At 28.7% G+C, this 14,192-nt stretch overlaps 1 protein-coding gene across 1 annotated transcript in view; it reads left to right on the forward strand.

Moving 5' to 3' along the window:
- Positions 1–13,962, forward strand: part of LOC127277072 (B-cell receptor CD22-like) — an 85,804-nt gene extending 71,842 nt beyond the window's left edge. The window contains exons 9-12 of the mRNA XM_051297892.1: positions 167–539; positions 9,554–9,802; positions 11,034–11,314; positions 12,181–13,962. Coding sequence (XP_051153849.1) covers positions 167–539; positions 9,554–9,802; positions 11,034–11,314; positions 12,181–12,324 — 1,047 coding nt within the window. The 3' untranslated portion in view covers positions 12,325–13,962. The remainder of the gene's footprint in view (positions 1–166; positions 540–9,553; positions 9,803–11,033; positions 11,315–12,180) is intronic.
- Positions 13,963–14,192: the final 230 nt, after the last annotated feature.

A 14,192-nucleotide genomic window follows, 5' to 3' on the forward strand; every position in this document is an offset into this window, starting at 1 on the left:
AAATATATTCTATGCTAATGTTTCTCTTGTCAATAAATCTTTATGACAAAAAAAAAAAATTACATTTTGTGAATTATTCAATCGTTAATCTGGGTATAGAAAGGCATTTTAATTTTATTCATTGTCCTTTAAAATTCTAATCTTAATTGGTAAATTATTATTTTAGGTAATAGCGGCAGGGCGTCCGTACGTTTTGCATAATTGCACTGCCACTGAAATGTCATCTCCAATAGAATTAGAAGAAATTGGTTCAAAATCAGGAACTGGACTAATGGTTCGTTGTTTAGAAGGTTACGATGGCGGTTTGCCAATTCAAAGTTATCATCTTGAAGTAGTGAGTGACGATGATGACAATGATGGACCAATTATTTTAAACAAAACAGTGCCAGCAAATCCTAGTGGTCCTCTTTTTGAAGTTGCTGGCCTTTCTACGGGAAAAAGTTACAAATTATTCCTCTATGCGGTTAACTCTAAAGGACGCAGTGAACCCACAATATTGGAACCAGTGACTCTAAAAGGCGTCGCCATGTACACCACGGGTGAGTGAATTGATAATTTTATTATCACCAAAAATTCTAGAGTCATATATATATATATTTTTTTTTAAAAAAAAAGCATATATTGATTTTGAAATTGGGTAAATGTTTCTTTTAAAATGAGAATTCAAGATTCGTACTAAAAATGATCCTTTGTGTATTGTATTAAATTGAGAGTGGATATGATTGCAATTTGCGCAAATAGTCGAAGCGTACGCGTCAGTGTTGCAATTAGTTGGTTAACCACCCCCCACACAACCCCGGGGGTGGTTAAAGGACGCGAGGCTTGACTTGTAATGCTGAACGCAGCACAACGCAACCACAGGTATCGGCGGTCTCTGCGGACCTTGCAATTAACAAAACAGATTACTCTCAATCAACGAACACCTATCCTGCAACATGTACTTTGTATACCACCTAAAATATATATACAAACTATTTCGTAATTTATTTATTTTTTAAAGATCTACAAGTTTTTTCAAAAAGTTTTACAGATTTTTTTTGATTTGCTATAATTTAAAGAGACAGGGAATTATTAAAAACAAACAGCATTGAATTTGATCGACCTGCGCATTTGAAGTGTGCCAAAATGCAAACATTGTAAAGAGACTGAAAAATAATTTCTATTTTTGTTTTGCCGTTGAAGGTAATTAGCAAAGATCTCTAACTAATAGTTATTTTAATAATAATTATTGTAACGATTGGGATTACAACCTAAAAAAAAAATTAAGAACGTTTCGTTAATGTTACAAAAAGAGAAAAAATTAATTACCTTCCAAGATGTCTTTATCTGTAACGTAAAGAAGATTTTATGTCTCATCCTTTGCCAAGAATTTAACAAAATGAACGAGGACACATCGCCTACTATCTTGGAAAGAAAAGAAGCTTTGCGTGCGCTTAATTTTCCTAATGGATTAGCTGGCGAATAGTCTAAAGAAAGATTACAAAAATGGCTGCAATTCTCTTGCACCATTGTAATCTTTAAATTCTGTACAATACTTTTACAAATGTATCGTTTTTTTTTCACATTTCATCTCTTGATTTAATAGGGATTTACTGATTCTGATAAACAGAAATAAAAATATATTTCTATTTTTAAAAATCAATATTTGACTAATGAGGTCAAATTGCAATTTATTTTTTGTTTCTGTTTGAGAGCAATGTTTAATCGGAGTAGAAATTTCGTTTAAAAATAAAAATTTTCCATATATATATATTTTTTTTTGAAAAAAAAGCTGGTAGTATTTTATCAATACCACTTCACACAAACGGCCCCCTGAAAGATATGGATTTCGCTGAGTGGAATTCCGTTCAGCTTCGAGTGATTTATCGCTGTCGTTTATCGATGATGGCTTTCAGAATTGCGTGGTAGATCGGCTTACTACTTTTCTCGCAAATCAGAGTTGTGCGAGTTTAGGGTCCGCAAATCAATATTCACACTCGAAGGTGCAAGAGGGTTTCAGGGGTCAAATTGAACTAGGAAGAGAGAGAGCGAGAGAGAGAGAGAGAGAGGAAGGGAGGTTTATAAGGTCTCGGGAATCGGAAGGTCGTCGCTGGCGCGTTGGAAATCGCTGGTAAACTGAATTAACCTCGTGTTGACCCGTGACCGTATGTTACCAATGACTTTCCATTATGTAACTCGGGGCTGGAGAGTCTATTACGAGCAGAAACCAGAGGTCCCCTTTCGAGAAGGGACGTGTGGACAAAGTACAGGAGAAGGTGGTGGTTGTGCTGCGATCAAACCAGCAAGTACAAACTAGTCTGATTGGCTAACCGACTATATTTACTCTATAAACTCTCCGATACCGATTCCGTTTACTCCTTCAAGGTGTACTATCACCAAATTACATTTCCTACCTTATAGAGATCAATGAACACATATTTAGCTTCCTCATGAATCATGAAAAATATACTCTAATTATTTACACAAAACTTCGTATTCAATAATTTTGATAAAGTACTTCTCTAAACGCAATCTTTTTAGTGTTAAATCAAAACTATTAAATGTTGCGATTAGTAGGCATTTTTTATTGGTAATTTATTATACTCAATTATTAATTCTCTTCTCGATTTTTTTAAATTGAAAGTGCAAAAGTCTTTTATTGTGAGAAGTGCGAGAATGTGCGAGCTACCAAACAATTTTAGAGAAGATCCCAATATTTAGATTTATATCCTGTAACGTATTTTTTTGACTCTAAAATTACTCTTAAATTTTGATTTCTAAATTTTATTATAACAAACGACAAATAATTCCAATTATCAAAATTACTATACTTGGACGAAATTGGATTCAAACTTTAATACAAAGTGACTTGATTCTGAAACTTAATTTATGTTGCTTTAAATCTTATAAAAATCAAATAACAAAATAAGCAAAACGTTACTGTTATGCTCTGCATCGATGACTGGACCCATGGTGAAAAAACGAGTTATTGCAATTAATTTGAAATAAACCGAACTTAAACTTTAATAATATTTAATTAGAAGTAATTTATATTTTATTAGTATGACTGTAACCACAAAAATTGTACTCAAAACACATGATTGAAAAACTATTGAAAATTGAACGTGTTGACTCAATGAGGATTGGATGGCAAGAGAGTGAGTTTGAAAACTAAATTTTTAATTAACACTAAAATTGACACTCGATGACGCAACGATTTTCTTTAATTTAAACCAATCAAAAACATTTTCCTACCTTACTTCTCCCAGAATTCTGAATTACTAATACTACTTAAGTGACTTTTCCAATATCAAGCCCGCGATACTTGAATATTGGAACCTGACATACCGGAAATTCGACAAAGCCTGCCAATCTAAAACTAAATTAAACTAAATTAATGCAAAATTCCTTAAAAATGGAGCGCCAGTATTTCAACTGGACTTGTGTGTCAAGTATAGGAAATTCTCAAATGCGGTAAACATTAAATCGTTATTTATATCGAAACTCAAAAATACAAGAATTCAAAAGTTTAGTTGCGATTGGTGCAATTGTGACGTCAATCACAAAAAATAACATCACAATCCTAATATAGATTTAAAAGATTATTTTTTGATTTTCAAAAACCAGTGATGAATTTTTCAATACTACATATTGTTAACGTTTGTTAAATTGAATTGTTTTTACTATAATTTCTATTTCTTTATTTCCTATTTCAATTGTGGCTTTATTATTATAAAATCCGATATTCTTGCTTCAATAAAAACGAAATTCTTTTTTAAAAAATTGATACTTTTTTGTAATTTAAGTTTTTTTCATGTCATTTTTCTCGTAATTCTGCTTAAAAGAAGAAAGTATCAAAATTCGATTCCTTGTTTTGGTTGAAAATAAGTTTACAAAGAACAAGTTGGCAAAAGTTTTTCTAATAAAAGCTTTTTAGAATTTAATCACGTAGATGCTAAGAAAGCCAATATAGTAGCTCGATAGTAGCATCAGGTGGTCAACAAACTTATAAGTATAGTTTGAAATCTTGTTTCATCCAAACTATACATATTGTATATATATATATATATATATATCTGCATGAAAACATGTGTAGAAAAGTTTCTCTTTTGCTTTCTTTTTGACGCATGAGATTCAATTTACATAGTCAACTTTTTTCTTCTTTTATTTCTGTCGAAAATTATTTTTATCTAAATATTTGTTTTTGAGCAAGTGCTCATAAATTTTTTTTCAGTTACTTTTTTTTTTTTGAAAATATATAAGTTAATAAAAAATGCTTTTGATTAAGTTTCAACCTTTTATCTAAAAGCTAAAGCTTTGACCTACATGTAGTTTTGGAATGCAATTCTTTTCAAATTGGTTTTCAGTTGCCGCAGAATCGCTTCAATTTCAGAACAAACGTTCGAACTCTGACGATTGGGGAGGGGACACACAGTATCAGCTTTACAAAGTTACCATTTCTAACTTTTTCCTTCGTTTTTATGAAAAACTTATTCACAATATAAAGAAGAAAACTTTTTTTTTTTATATATATATTTATAAAATATTTGATTTTTTACTTTTATTATTTTGTAATTTTGAAAATATTTTAAATGAGTGTTGAAAAAATATTGTTTCTTTAACTTGTCCGCAAAAATAAAAAAACTTGAATGAACTAGACTTTTCAACATTAGCATATTTTACGAAAGTTATAAACCTTTCTCTTCCTAGCGGAGTGTGATAATTTCAAGTATTTCTAAAAGAATTAATGGGCAAAAGTTTTTCTAAGCTTTTTTTCTCCCTCTCTTTCTCTCTTTTTCTCATTAAAACTCTTTAGAAAGACGATGAGACATTTTCACGTTTAGTGAAAACTTGTTATCATTTTTTTTCCCACCTCTTCATTTCCAGTATTTATTTGACCGTTAAATAAAAATTGTATATTAAAAATTTATTATAACAATTTTAAAATTGTGTTCAATTCGTGATTCGCTTTTCGTGTGAGATACTGTCAGAAATTTTGCCGAGATGAAAAAGCTTAATTATACGAATGTGGTAAAAATGTTTCGTGAAATACATCCCCAAGAGCAATTTCAAATTTTAATGATCGCAAAAGTCTGAAATACTCTCATTTTAAATTACATTTTTTTTCACAAAAAGTGAGTTTGAGTTTAAATTGCACTCACTTCTCACCACCTATCAAACTCCAATCAAAGTTTGAGTGTCTATCAAAAATACTGTTACCATTATATACAGTATCTTTTGATTAAACATCCGAGTTTACTAACCAATTTCATCTGTAAAAGAAGTTTTTCAATTAATCTGTTTGTTCACTCTATTAATATCTCACGCACAGAATTTTTTTTTTTTTCCAAAAAGGAGAATACAATAATTATGTAAAATTTAAAATATAATTATTTGATAGAATCAAAGTACAATCATTGCGACAATGTTCTATAGTTGCAGTTACATTCAACATTTTTACTTTAAGAGGGAAGTTTTAATTGCTCTTCATGCTCTTCACGCTTTTTGCTGCTTATCAAAGTCCAATCAAACTTTAACGAGTGCTTATCAAGTGGACTATTTTTCTTCACCTCTCTTAATGGGTGTCCCTGATATTTTTCCCCCGATTTAAATGACATTGGACGACGACGAATTTTCGTTCTTTAATCTCATGTTCCACTTTTATAATTACAATTAAAAACTTTTTTCAGTCGACAAAAAAAAAAAGATTGCTCTCTAAAAAACAGGCAAAAATAAACTCCTAGAGAATCAGAATCACGATTCTCTATTTTCCACAATATGTCAATCATAATTTACACATTTATTGAAAAAAAATTTTAATATTGCTTAATGGTATAAAAAATTTGACAATCGTAATATTTTTTTTTTATTACAAACCTTTAGAATATGTACTATTGTTTACTTGATTCTAATTTTAGACATTACCTGAACTTTGAAGAAAGGTGAAAAGAATTTTTTTTAAATAAAATATGCTCGAGGTGTTAATCAGAGCCCACAGAAAATTATTATTAAACTTTTTTCTCAGTAAAAATTAGTCATTACGTTGTTCTATTTTTTTTTCTCCTCTTTGTTCGGCTGACATTTTAATATTCAAACTTCTCTTTGACTGTAAATCTGCTTGAAATTCTTTGATGATGACCTCCTAACCCAAGTAAATATTTCACTAACATTTTTTTTTTAATCATACAAATTACAATATAATTTTTACCAATTAATTTTTTTTACTCTAATTTTTTACTCAAGAGTTTCTTTATATTTTCAGCAATATTTTTATAAAGTCATTTCCTGCTCTCAAAACCAGTAATTTTGTAAGACACATAGTTCCTTTGAAAAAAAAAAAAAATTATTTCAAAAAAGAGATGTGTAATTAGATTTTGGTAAATATAATTTTAAATGCAAAAGCGTTTAAAGAAGCGTAATAAAAAAAAAAAAAGAAGGGTTTCCTGTGAGTGAAAAAGAACATTGTGGCGAAGATAAAGTTAGAATATATATATAGTATAAATTCATGTTCTTCCATTTTGTAGAATGCCTCCCCACATATATGAAAGGGTTGAATCTAGTGGCGCTGCCCTCTGGGCGCGCACTGTATGTGTTAAATGATGTAATTATATTCTCCTTGTGGCAATGCACACTGACCAGTGCATATATACACATTATGGAAACAGGAATAGCCGGCATATTACGTGTGCTATGTAAAAGGGGGGGGGGGGGCACGCATCTATTTATATACATGCGACAACGGTAATAGCGGCGTAATAGACATACCTTTGTTAATTACTGTCCCGCTTATTAAGCCAGGTACACCATGACTACCACTGATATTGACGCACATGGCTTTATACGGTTACAAGCCAACTTTCCCATATATATATATATATATATATATATATATATATATATATATATATATATATATATATAGTCACCCACAGAGAAGCTGCATCATCGAGAATTATCACCTTCATGACACTTGCTAATAATCGAAAATTTTCACTAATACGTATTGCTGTTTATACCATCTGTTGTTGCTGATTTTTAAGTTTCATTTCGATTAATTTTTTAACTAATTCTTACTGTGATCTAGAGAGGTTAAACCTGTAATTAGAATTCATGCCTACAATCTGCGAGAAAATTCAAGGCCCCTGAAAAATGATAGATTTTCACTTTGAATAATCGTTTAAAAAAAAATTGCTAGGTAAAAACGGAAACAATATTTGGAAAGCTTAGAATCTCACAAGCTTATATACTTCAGGTCGTTTCGCCAAAAAAAAATTTTCTTTCTGACAGACGCAAAAATTGATCAAAATGCACCCTATTTTTTGTTACTTTAGAAATTATCTGACTTTGCATGACACTTTTATATGAAAATCTTCATTGAAAAAATTTGAAAAAAACTATCATTTATTCATTAAATCCTTCGGAATAAAGTTATTTTTGAATTTTTAAAAAATATTAATTATTATTGTTTTTATTGTAAAAAAAAAGAAGACAGTGTTATCTCTCGATCTACTGGGCCGATTTTAATGAATCAAATTTCTCTACATAAATATTAAACCCAACAATTAATTCAATTTGTTGGAAAAAGTGTAATTATTATTCTAGACCTTGACTTATGGATTTTGTCATCGAACGGAACTAGATTTCGTGCATAAAAAATTTTTGGTAATGGCAAATTCGTGGATTCGACTCATTCTGGGGGTTACAAGAAAAAGAAAATTTAATCTGGCTCAACAATTGTAACTATTAATTATTATTAATATGACAGTTCAAAGATACTTATGTAATAATAGCAAAGATATAACCAGTTTAGAAGGATAATTAAATTGGAATGTACTAATAATAGATAGTCGAAATGCAATATGTTCCTTGATTAATTATTAGAATTATTGTATAAATTTCTGATGCTCTGGATTGATTAATAATGCTCTATCTTCTATTATTTATTAAAATTTTTGTTTTGTCGTCTTTGTGACGTCACTTGGCAAAGAATTTTTATATTCTTTTTCAACAATTTATGTACAGATATGATTCAAAGTTAAAATTTAAACATAAATTAAACATATGAATTAGAAAAAAATCTCTTTTTTTATGTTTTTTAGCAATTCACATGTAAAATGCATCCCAATTTTAAATCTCATCAAAAAATATTTATTTTTTAAATAGTTAGTGTGATTTCAAAATTTTTCAAATATCTCCTATTTAATTAAAATGTTTGTTTTGTCATCTTCGTTACATCACTTGACCAACTCATTATATTCGTTAGAATAAATTATTTATTTATGAAAAGTATTAAAGATTTCTTAAAAATATAAAATTTAAATATAATAATAAATTAATTATAATATTAATTTAAAAAAATAAAGTAAATACATATGAATGAACTGAAATAAGTAAACAATAATAAGTACAATTTCAACCGAGCGAGAGAGAATATGACGCTAGTTTTCTATAAACTTACTATTTATTAATTGAAATACAATTTACATCACTATTCCAAATATTTTATGCGCAGATTAAATAAAATTCTTTTACATATTATATTAAAATTGACTTATCGTCGAGAACGCTATTCTCTCTCTGAAAGCTAATATTTCCGGCGTCGGCACACAAGTGCTTTTGTCGTCTGCTAGTCTTTCACGCGTACCACTCATTAATTTCTTAAGTTGGTAATGGCGCGGGAGAATCGTTGAAATTTAAATTATGGATTAATTACGAAAACCACCTGGAAGGACAGCTAATAGTAATAAGAAGCCAAATAACAAATTGGTTTGTTACAATTTTAAAAATTGTTGCATTTTACTATAATATAGTTATTTCCATAACTTTTATCGATTGTAATAAATTTTGTTTCAAAACTTTGACACTTTTTGACTGACGTATATAGACGAATTTTACTGCTTTAAGCAAGTGTCACAGTTAGGTTATGAGAATAGCAGCGACAACGAATTTAATCATAAAACTTGTTATATAATAATCGAGGCTAATTTCAATCTCTAACATCACTTTTTTTTCAATTCACTAAAAATCTAAAATCCCACCTTTTAGAGAATTGCTTTTTAAAGTAATGATAAACAGCAAAAATACTTTTCAACAAACTTCCAATTTAAATGAGTCTTGGATTTGTGCACTTTTTTATGAATTCTCTTTTTAAAAACTGATTGTTTTTTTCGTTTATTGCTATAAAGTATACAATGAGAAGAATATATTATTTATTAGTCATAATAAAATAAAAATTATTTAAAAAATTTGAAATGAAGATTTATTTTTTTTTTCAACCTAAAAGAATACGTGTCTCAATAAAGTTAATTGAACTATGTCATTCAAAACGAACAGATGTTAACGTTGTGGGTCTCGATGGAAAAATTGTGAAACGCATATAAAAACCATGATTTTGAAGGATTTACTTTTTTTTTTATTGAGGTTTTCTATTATCTGTCAGGATTTACAGTTTTTTTTAAAAAAAATCTCTCTCTTTTTTCCCCAGATGTGATATTTTATGAAACTTTAATAGTTGTTTTCAAAAAAAAAAAATTTTTTTTTTATCTTCATTTTTCGTTTACTTCTTTATTTGCAGGTAACACTGATGCGCCATTATTGAGTCCACTGCTCTTAGGTTTGGCAGCAACTGCAACACTATTGGCACTTGCTGTGGCAGTTTTTGTGGCAGCTTTATACCGGAAGCACTCTGGTGGCCGTGGAGGAAGTCCAAAGCACGCTCCTATCGTGTGTGAACCACCTAATGCGGGTTCAACTACTCCTGTACATTCTCAAACTAAACAGGCGGTCGATGATATCGATCCTGACATTATACCCAACGAATATGGTGAGACTTGAAATAATTACTTCAAACATGAATTCTATCTAAAAAAAAAAAATCCCAATGTTTCACTGTGTAATTATTATAATTTTAATTAACTAACTATATTAATGTTTATTTTTAAATTTTCTATATTGATTTTCTAGTTCAATAATAAAACTTTCAAATTTGTAATTTTGTTTTTCTATTTTTAATCCAAATGCATTAAAATTTTTAAATAATATTCTACTTTCATGAATAATAAAAACTTAATTTAACCAATTTGAGATAATATATTATTTCAAAAAAAATAAAATTATTGGATATTTTTTTTCAACTTTAAATTGCAAGTGGAAAATTAAATTAAAATTTAAATGCATGTTTCTAAATATTTAAATATTTTGAAAACTAATTTTAGATTCTTTTAATTAATTGATTTTCAAAATTTAATTATTTCTTTGGATTAAAATAGTTCATTTCAATTGAAATTCTAATTATTTCAATGAAGTTGATAAATTTTTCACTATCTTCCTGAATGTTTTGCCGGATATCAATTTAGTTTCAAAGTTGAATTAATTAGAATTTTTATTTATATCTAATTATTTTTTTGTTTCTAAAATCACAAAAAATTATTTTTATTTTTATCTGTGTAGGCAAAAAAAAAAAATTTGTAATTCTTGAAAAATTCTATTTTCCTAATTAAAACTTATTACTTTTGACTAATAATTTGCGACTAAAATGAATGCATGATTTATTGAGATTGAGGCTGAGCGTATCGCTGAAGGAGAATGCTTTTAAGAGTCGTTAAAACTTCTTTGTGAAATTAATAAAGAAAGTGTTGTGTTAAGTATTTTATTAGATTACAACGAAGCCTTGATGTTGGTACAAGGAAAAAACTACTCTACTTTATAAAGTGGATCGAAGAAGGTTATATATGAATAATTAAAAGTTCCTTCAATAATTGTAAAGTAGAAAAAAAAAATTAATTTTTTCATTATCAAGAAAATCTTTCAATTAATATGTAATAGAAAATAATTATATAAAAAGAATATCTTTCATTCTACTTATTAATAATTGATTTTTTAAAAATTCAATCAGGGGTGAAGAAACTTTTGGTTAGAATTGATGAAATATATCTCTGACAGGAAATACGTGATCGATTTTGTTTGATATGTTTAAGGCGATAGGGGTGGGGGGTGGGGATTTTAATTAAGTTAGTGACGTTACTTTTAAAGGGCTTCGTAAAATCTGTTCGTAGAAAGAAGACCCTTAACGTACACCCCTGTTTGCAAGACACCGCCACAGAGACGAAGAAAAGATCGGACAACAGATGACGCTACCTCACCTGAAAAGAAGCCGATCGTACGATCGACAATGGATCTTCAACAAGATCTAAGATTGGCCGATTCATCGCCAATGCCGACAATAAATTTTACTAACAATCATGTTCTTCAGCCAATTATGTACAGTCAAACGCCAACTATGGCCGATTTTAAACAAATGGCAATGGACGCCTACAATCAACGTAACAATCATAATGTGAGTTATTTTTCTAATTATTATTATAATATTTACTCTCGTATATACGCTGTCGGTTTCTCGAATTGAAATCACATTTTCAACACTCCTATGTCCTAATTTTAATTTTTCAATTTTTACCGACACAGAAATCTACCTTACCAACCAACTGTTGAGGGTGTTCTTTCAAATAAATGTAAATAATTAAATAGCTAAATGTCGAAAACAATTAACAAATAAAAGTAAGAGCAGGGTAATTAATGTTGTTCTTGACAGGCTTTAATGCACGACAAGACTTCCGCTTTAACTTTTACGGCCCAGGGTTATCTATGCTTCTTCGGAGAGTTTAATTACCTCGAAGTTTTCTCGATAATTCGAGAGGGCCAGTTTCGATGCGCGTGACTCGACTCTGGATCTCTCTCTCTTTCTTCTTTATTTTTTTTTTTTTTTTTTTTTTTTTTACTTGGTCTTCTCCAAGGATTGAGAGTTTCTTGAAATGCCTGAATAATTTAAATCGAAATCCATTGAGAGACTTCTGACCATCGGTTTTCCGGAATTCTATTTTTCACTATAGGAATGATCCTCTCAGCGTGCCAGTGGAGAGAAAAATTAATGAAGGCTGACGTTTGTGGATGAGCAATCCTTTAGAGTTCAGATTTCTCATTATTCTTCTCACTTTTCACACAAAAGTTGTTCAAACTATGCATTCTTAACCAGCGGAAAATCGGTGGGAAATAAAAATTTATTTTTTAAATCTCTTTTATTTCCCAAGATTTTATTATATTTATAATTCATTTATCATATATTAGTTTTAATTGAAATAATTTTCAAAAGTCCGTACGAAAATTTAAGTATTATTATTATTATTTTTTTTTTTTTGAATTTAGGTTTATTACAGTCTCCAAAGGGCGAGTAAAGGAATCTCGTCGCTGCAACAAAGGCCAGTTTCTTCGAGTCTTTCAGCACAGGGGAAAATTCATACCCCGGAAGTTGTGACGCGCTCGAATAGAATTCAAGAAAGTTGTATATAAATCTGAAGACTGTCAGCATCTTTTGTACGAGGCCGAGCGTAAAAATTTTGCAAAAAGAAGGAAACTCGTACAAACATCTGTATAAAAAAAAAAAAAAAAAAAAAAAAAAAAAAAAAAAAAAAAAAAAAAAAACTGTAATATCGACTGCCTCTCTGAACCACGAACTTTGCAGAAATTTATTAAGAAATTCTTATACAAAATGGCGGAGACTACAAAAGGTAGAATTCTTTTATTTGATGTACCAGTTTAAAAAAAAAAAAAAACTTATTATCTCTTTTACCGTTCATTGTACAAACTAACAGAGTTATATTCTAAGGCTCGATCGTTTTGACGTGAATGGAGACGTATTTTTTTTTTTTTTAGATATTTAATAATTATCATTTTAAAAGCAGTTATTAAATTTTAAAAATAACTTGTAAATAAAAAAATTTTGTTATCTAAGATTTTATATTATTAGTCTTAAGTTTTTTTTTTTTTAATATTTTCAGAATGTCTACAGTTACAGAATTCAAAAGTTACATAGAACATAGAATTTATAATTATTAATTAATTTTAGAATTATAACGCTAAAAAAAAATTTTCAGTTCATTTTATCAGTGATATCAGTGTGATATCAAAAAAAAAAAAAAAAATTAGAGGATTGTATTCAATTTTTGAATACACAATGAAAATAGCCACACGAATGAAATTTTACACTGTGTTCAATCATGTTTCTTTTCACACTGATTCATGACAATCATTGTTGTCTGGTGTATAAAAAAAAAAAAAAAAAATTTAGCAACGTTTGCATCAAAATGATTGTGCAGTGGCATATTTTTATTGCATCGCGTTTTTTTTTCTCTCTCTCCAATGCCAATGGGCGAGTGCCAGGACAGCGATATTCTAATAACAGGTTGTTTTTCCTGGGACCTAGTACTGTGAAACGAAAAATAATCGAACTGTCAATCGAATGAACATTGTCGACAGTATCTTCTCGCTGACATTGGTACAAAACCGTCATATACACAAACCCTCGTCTCTATTCACCTCAACGACGTTATCTTATATAGATATATATAAATATATATATATATATATATATTAATATTTATACGAGATTAGTTTTTGTACAAAAATTTTATTGTAAATAAGTCTGATGATAATACTTATAGGTAATAGTTACTAATGTCCGAATTTTTCTTCGTAACACGTGAATTTCGAAAGATAAAAACATTAAAAAAAAAAAAATGAATTCGTGTACGAATTTTCAAAGTGAAAAAAAAATTATATGAATAAACGAATTAATTTCGTCTGTTTTTCATAAAAATAGTGTCGTTTTCATTTGTAGTAATAATATAAAGAAAAAAAAAAAAAAAAACATTGGGGGTTTGAAAAAAAATAAGAGCGGGAAAAGGGAAGCTCTGAAATTCTTGTTGTACGTGACACGAATCTCTTTGAGAGGCTACTTTATCGATTACGAACTCTATTTTACGATATAGAGATTCCATGGACCTGTCTGGCTTATTCCCTCGCATGTTGTCTATATTTATTAGATTCTTTTTTCATTTTTCTTTTTCCTCGAGAATTTTTCTTCTATTTTTCATATATATATATATATATATATATACATACATACATTTTCCGTTTTTCTATTTATCATATATTTTTATAAATTTTAGAAAAATAATTTCTTCTTTTAAAGATTAAAAAAATTTTTTTATAATAAATTTTTTAAGAAATAAAAAGTATACAAGAAAAAAGTTTTTTGTATTATTTTAATTTTAATATTTTTTTTTTTTTTTTTGATGCTTTAATAAAAATCTAGATTTATGGAAAAATTTATTTTGTCGCTGAAGTGAAGAAAGAAGGTAAGGAAACATCAATTATTT

The sequence above is a fragment of the Leptopilina boulardi genome, unplaced genomic scaffold (genome assembly GCF_019393585.1).
Source record: "Leptopilina boulardi isolate dan_hultmark-lab unplaced genomic scaffold, ZJU_Lbou_2.1 LbouV2_165, whole genome shotgun sequence".
Taxonomy (NCBI): Eukaryota; Metazoa; Arthropoda; class Insecta; order Hymenoptera; family Figitidae; genus Leptopilina; species Leptopilina boulardi.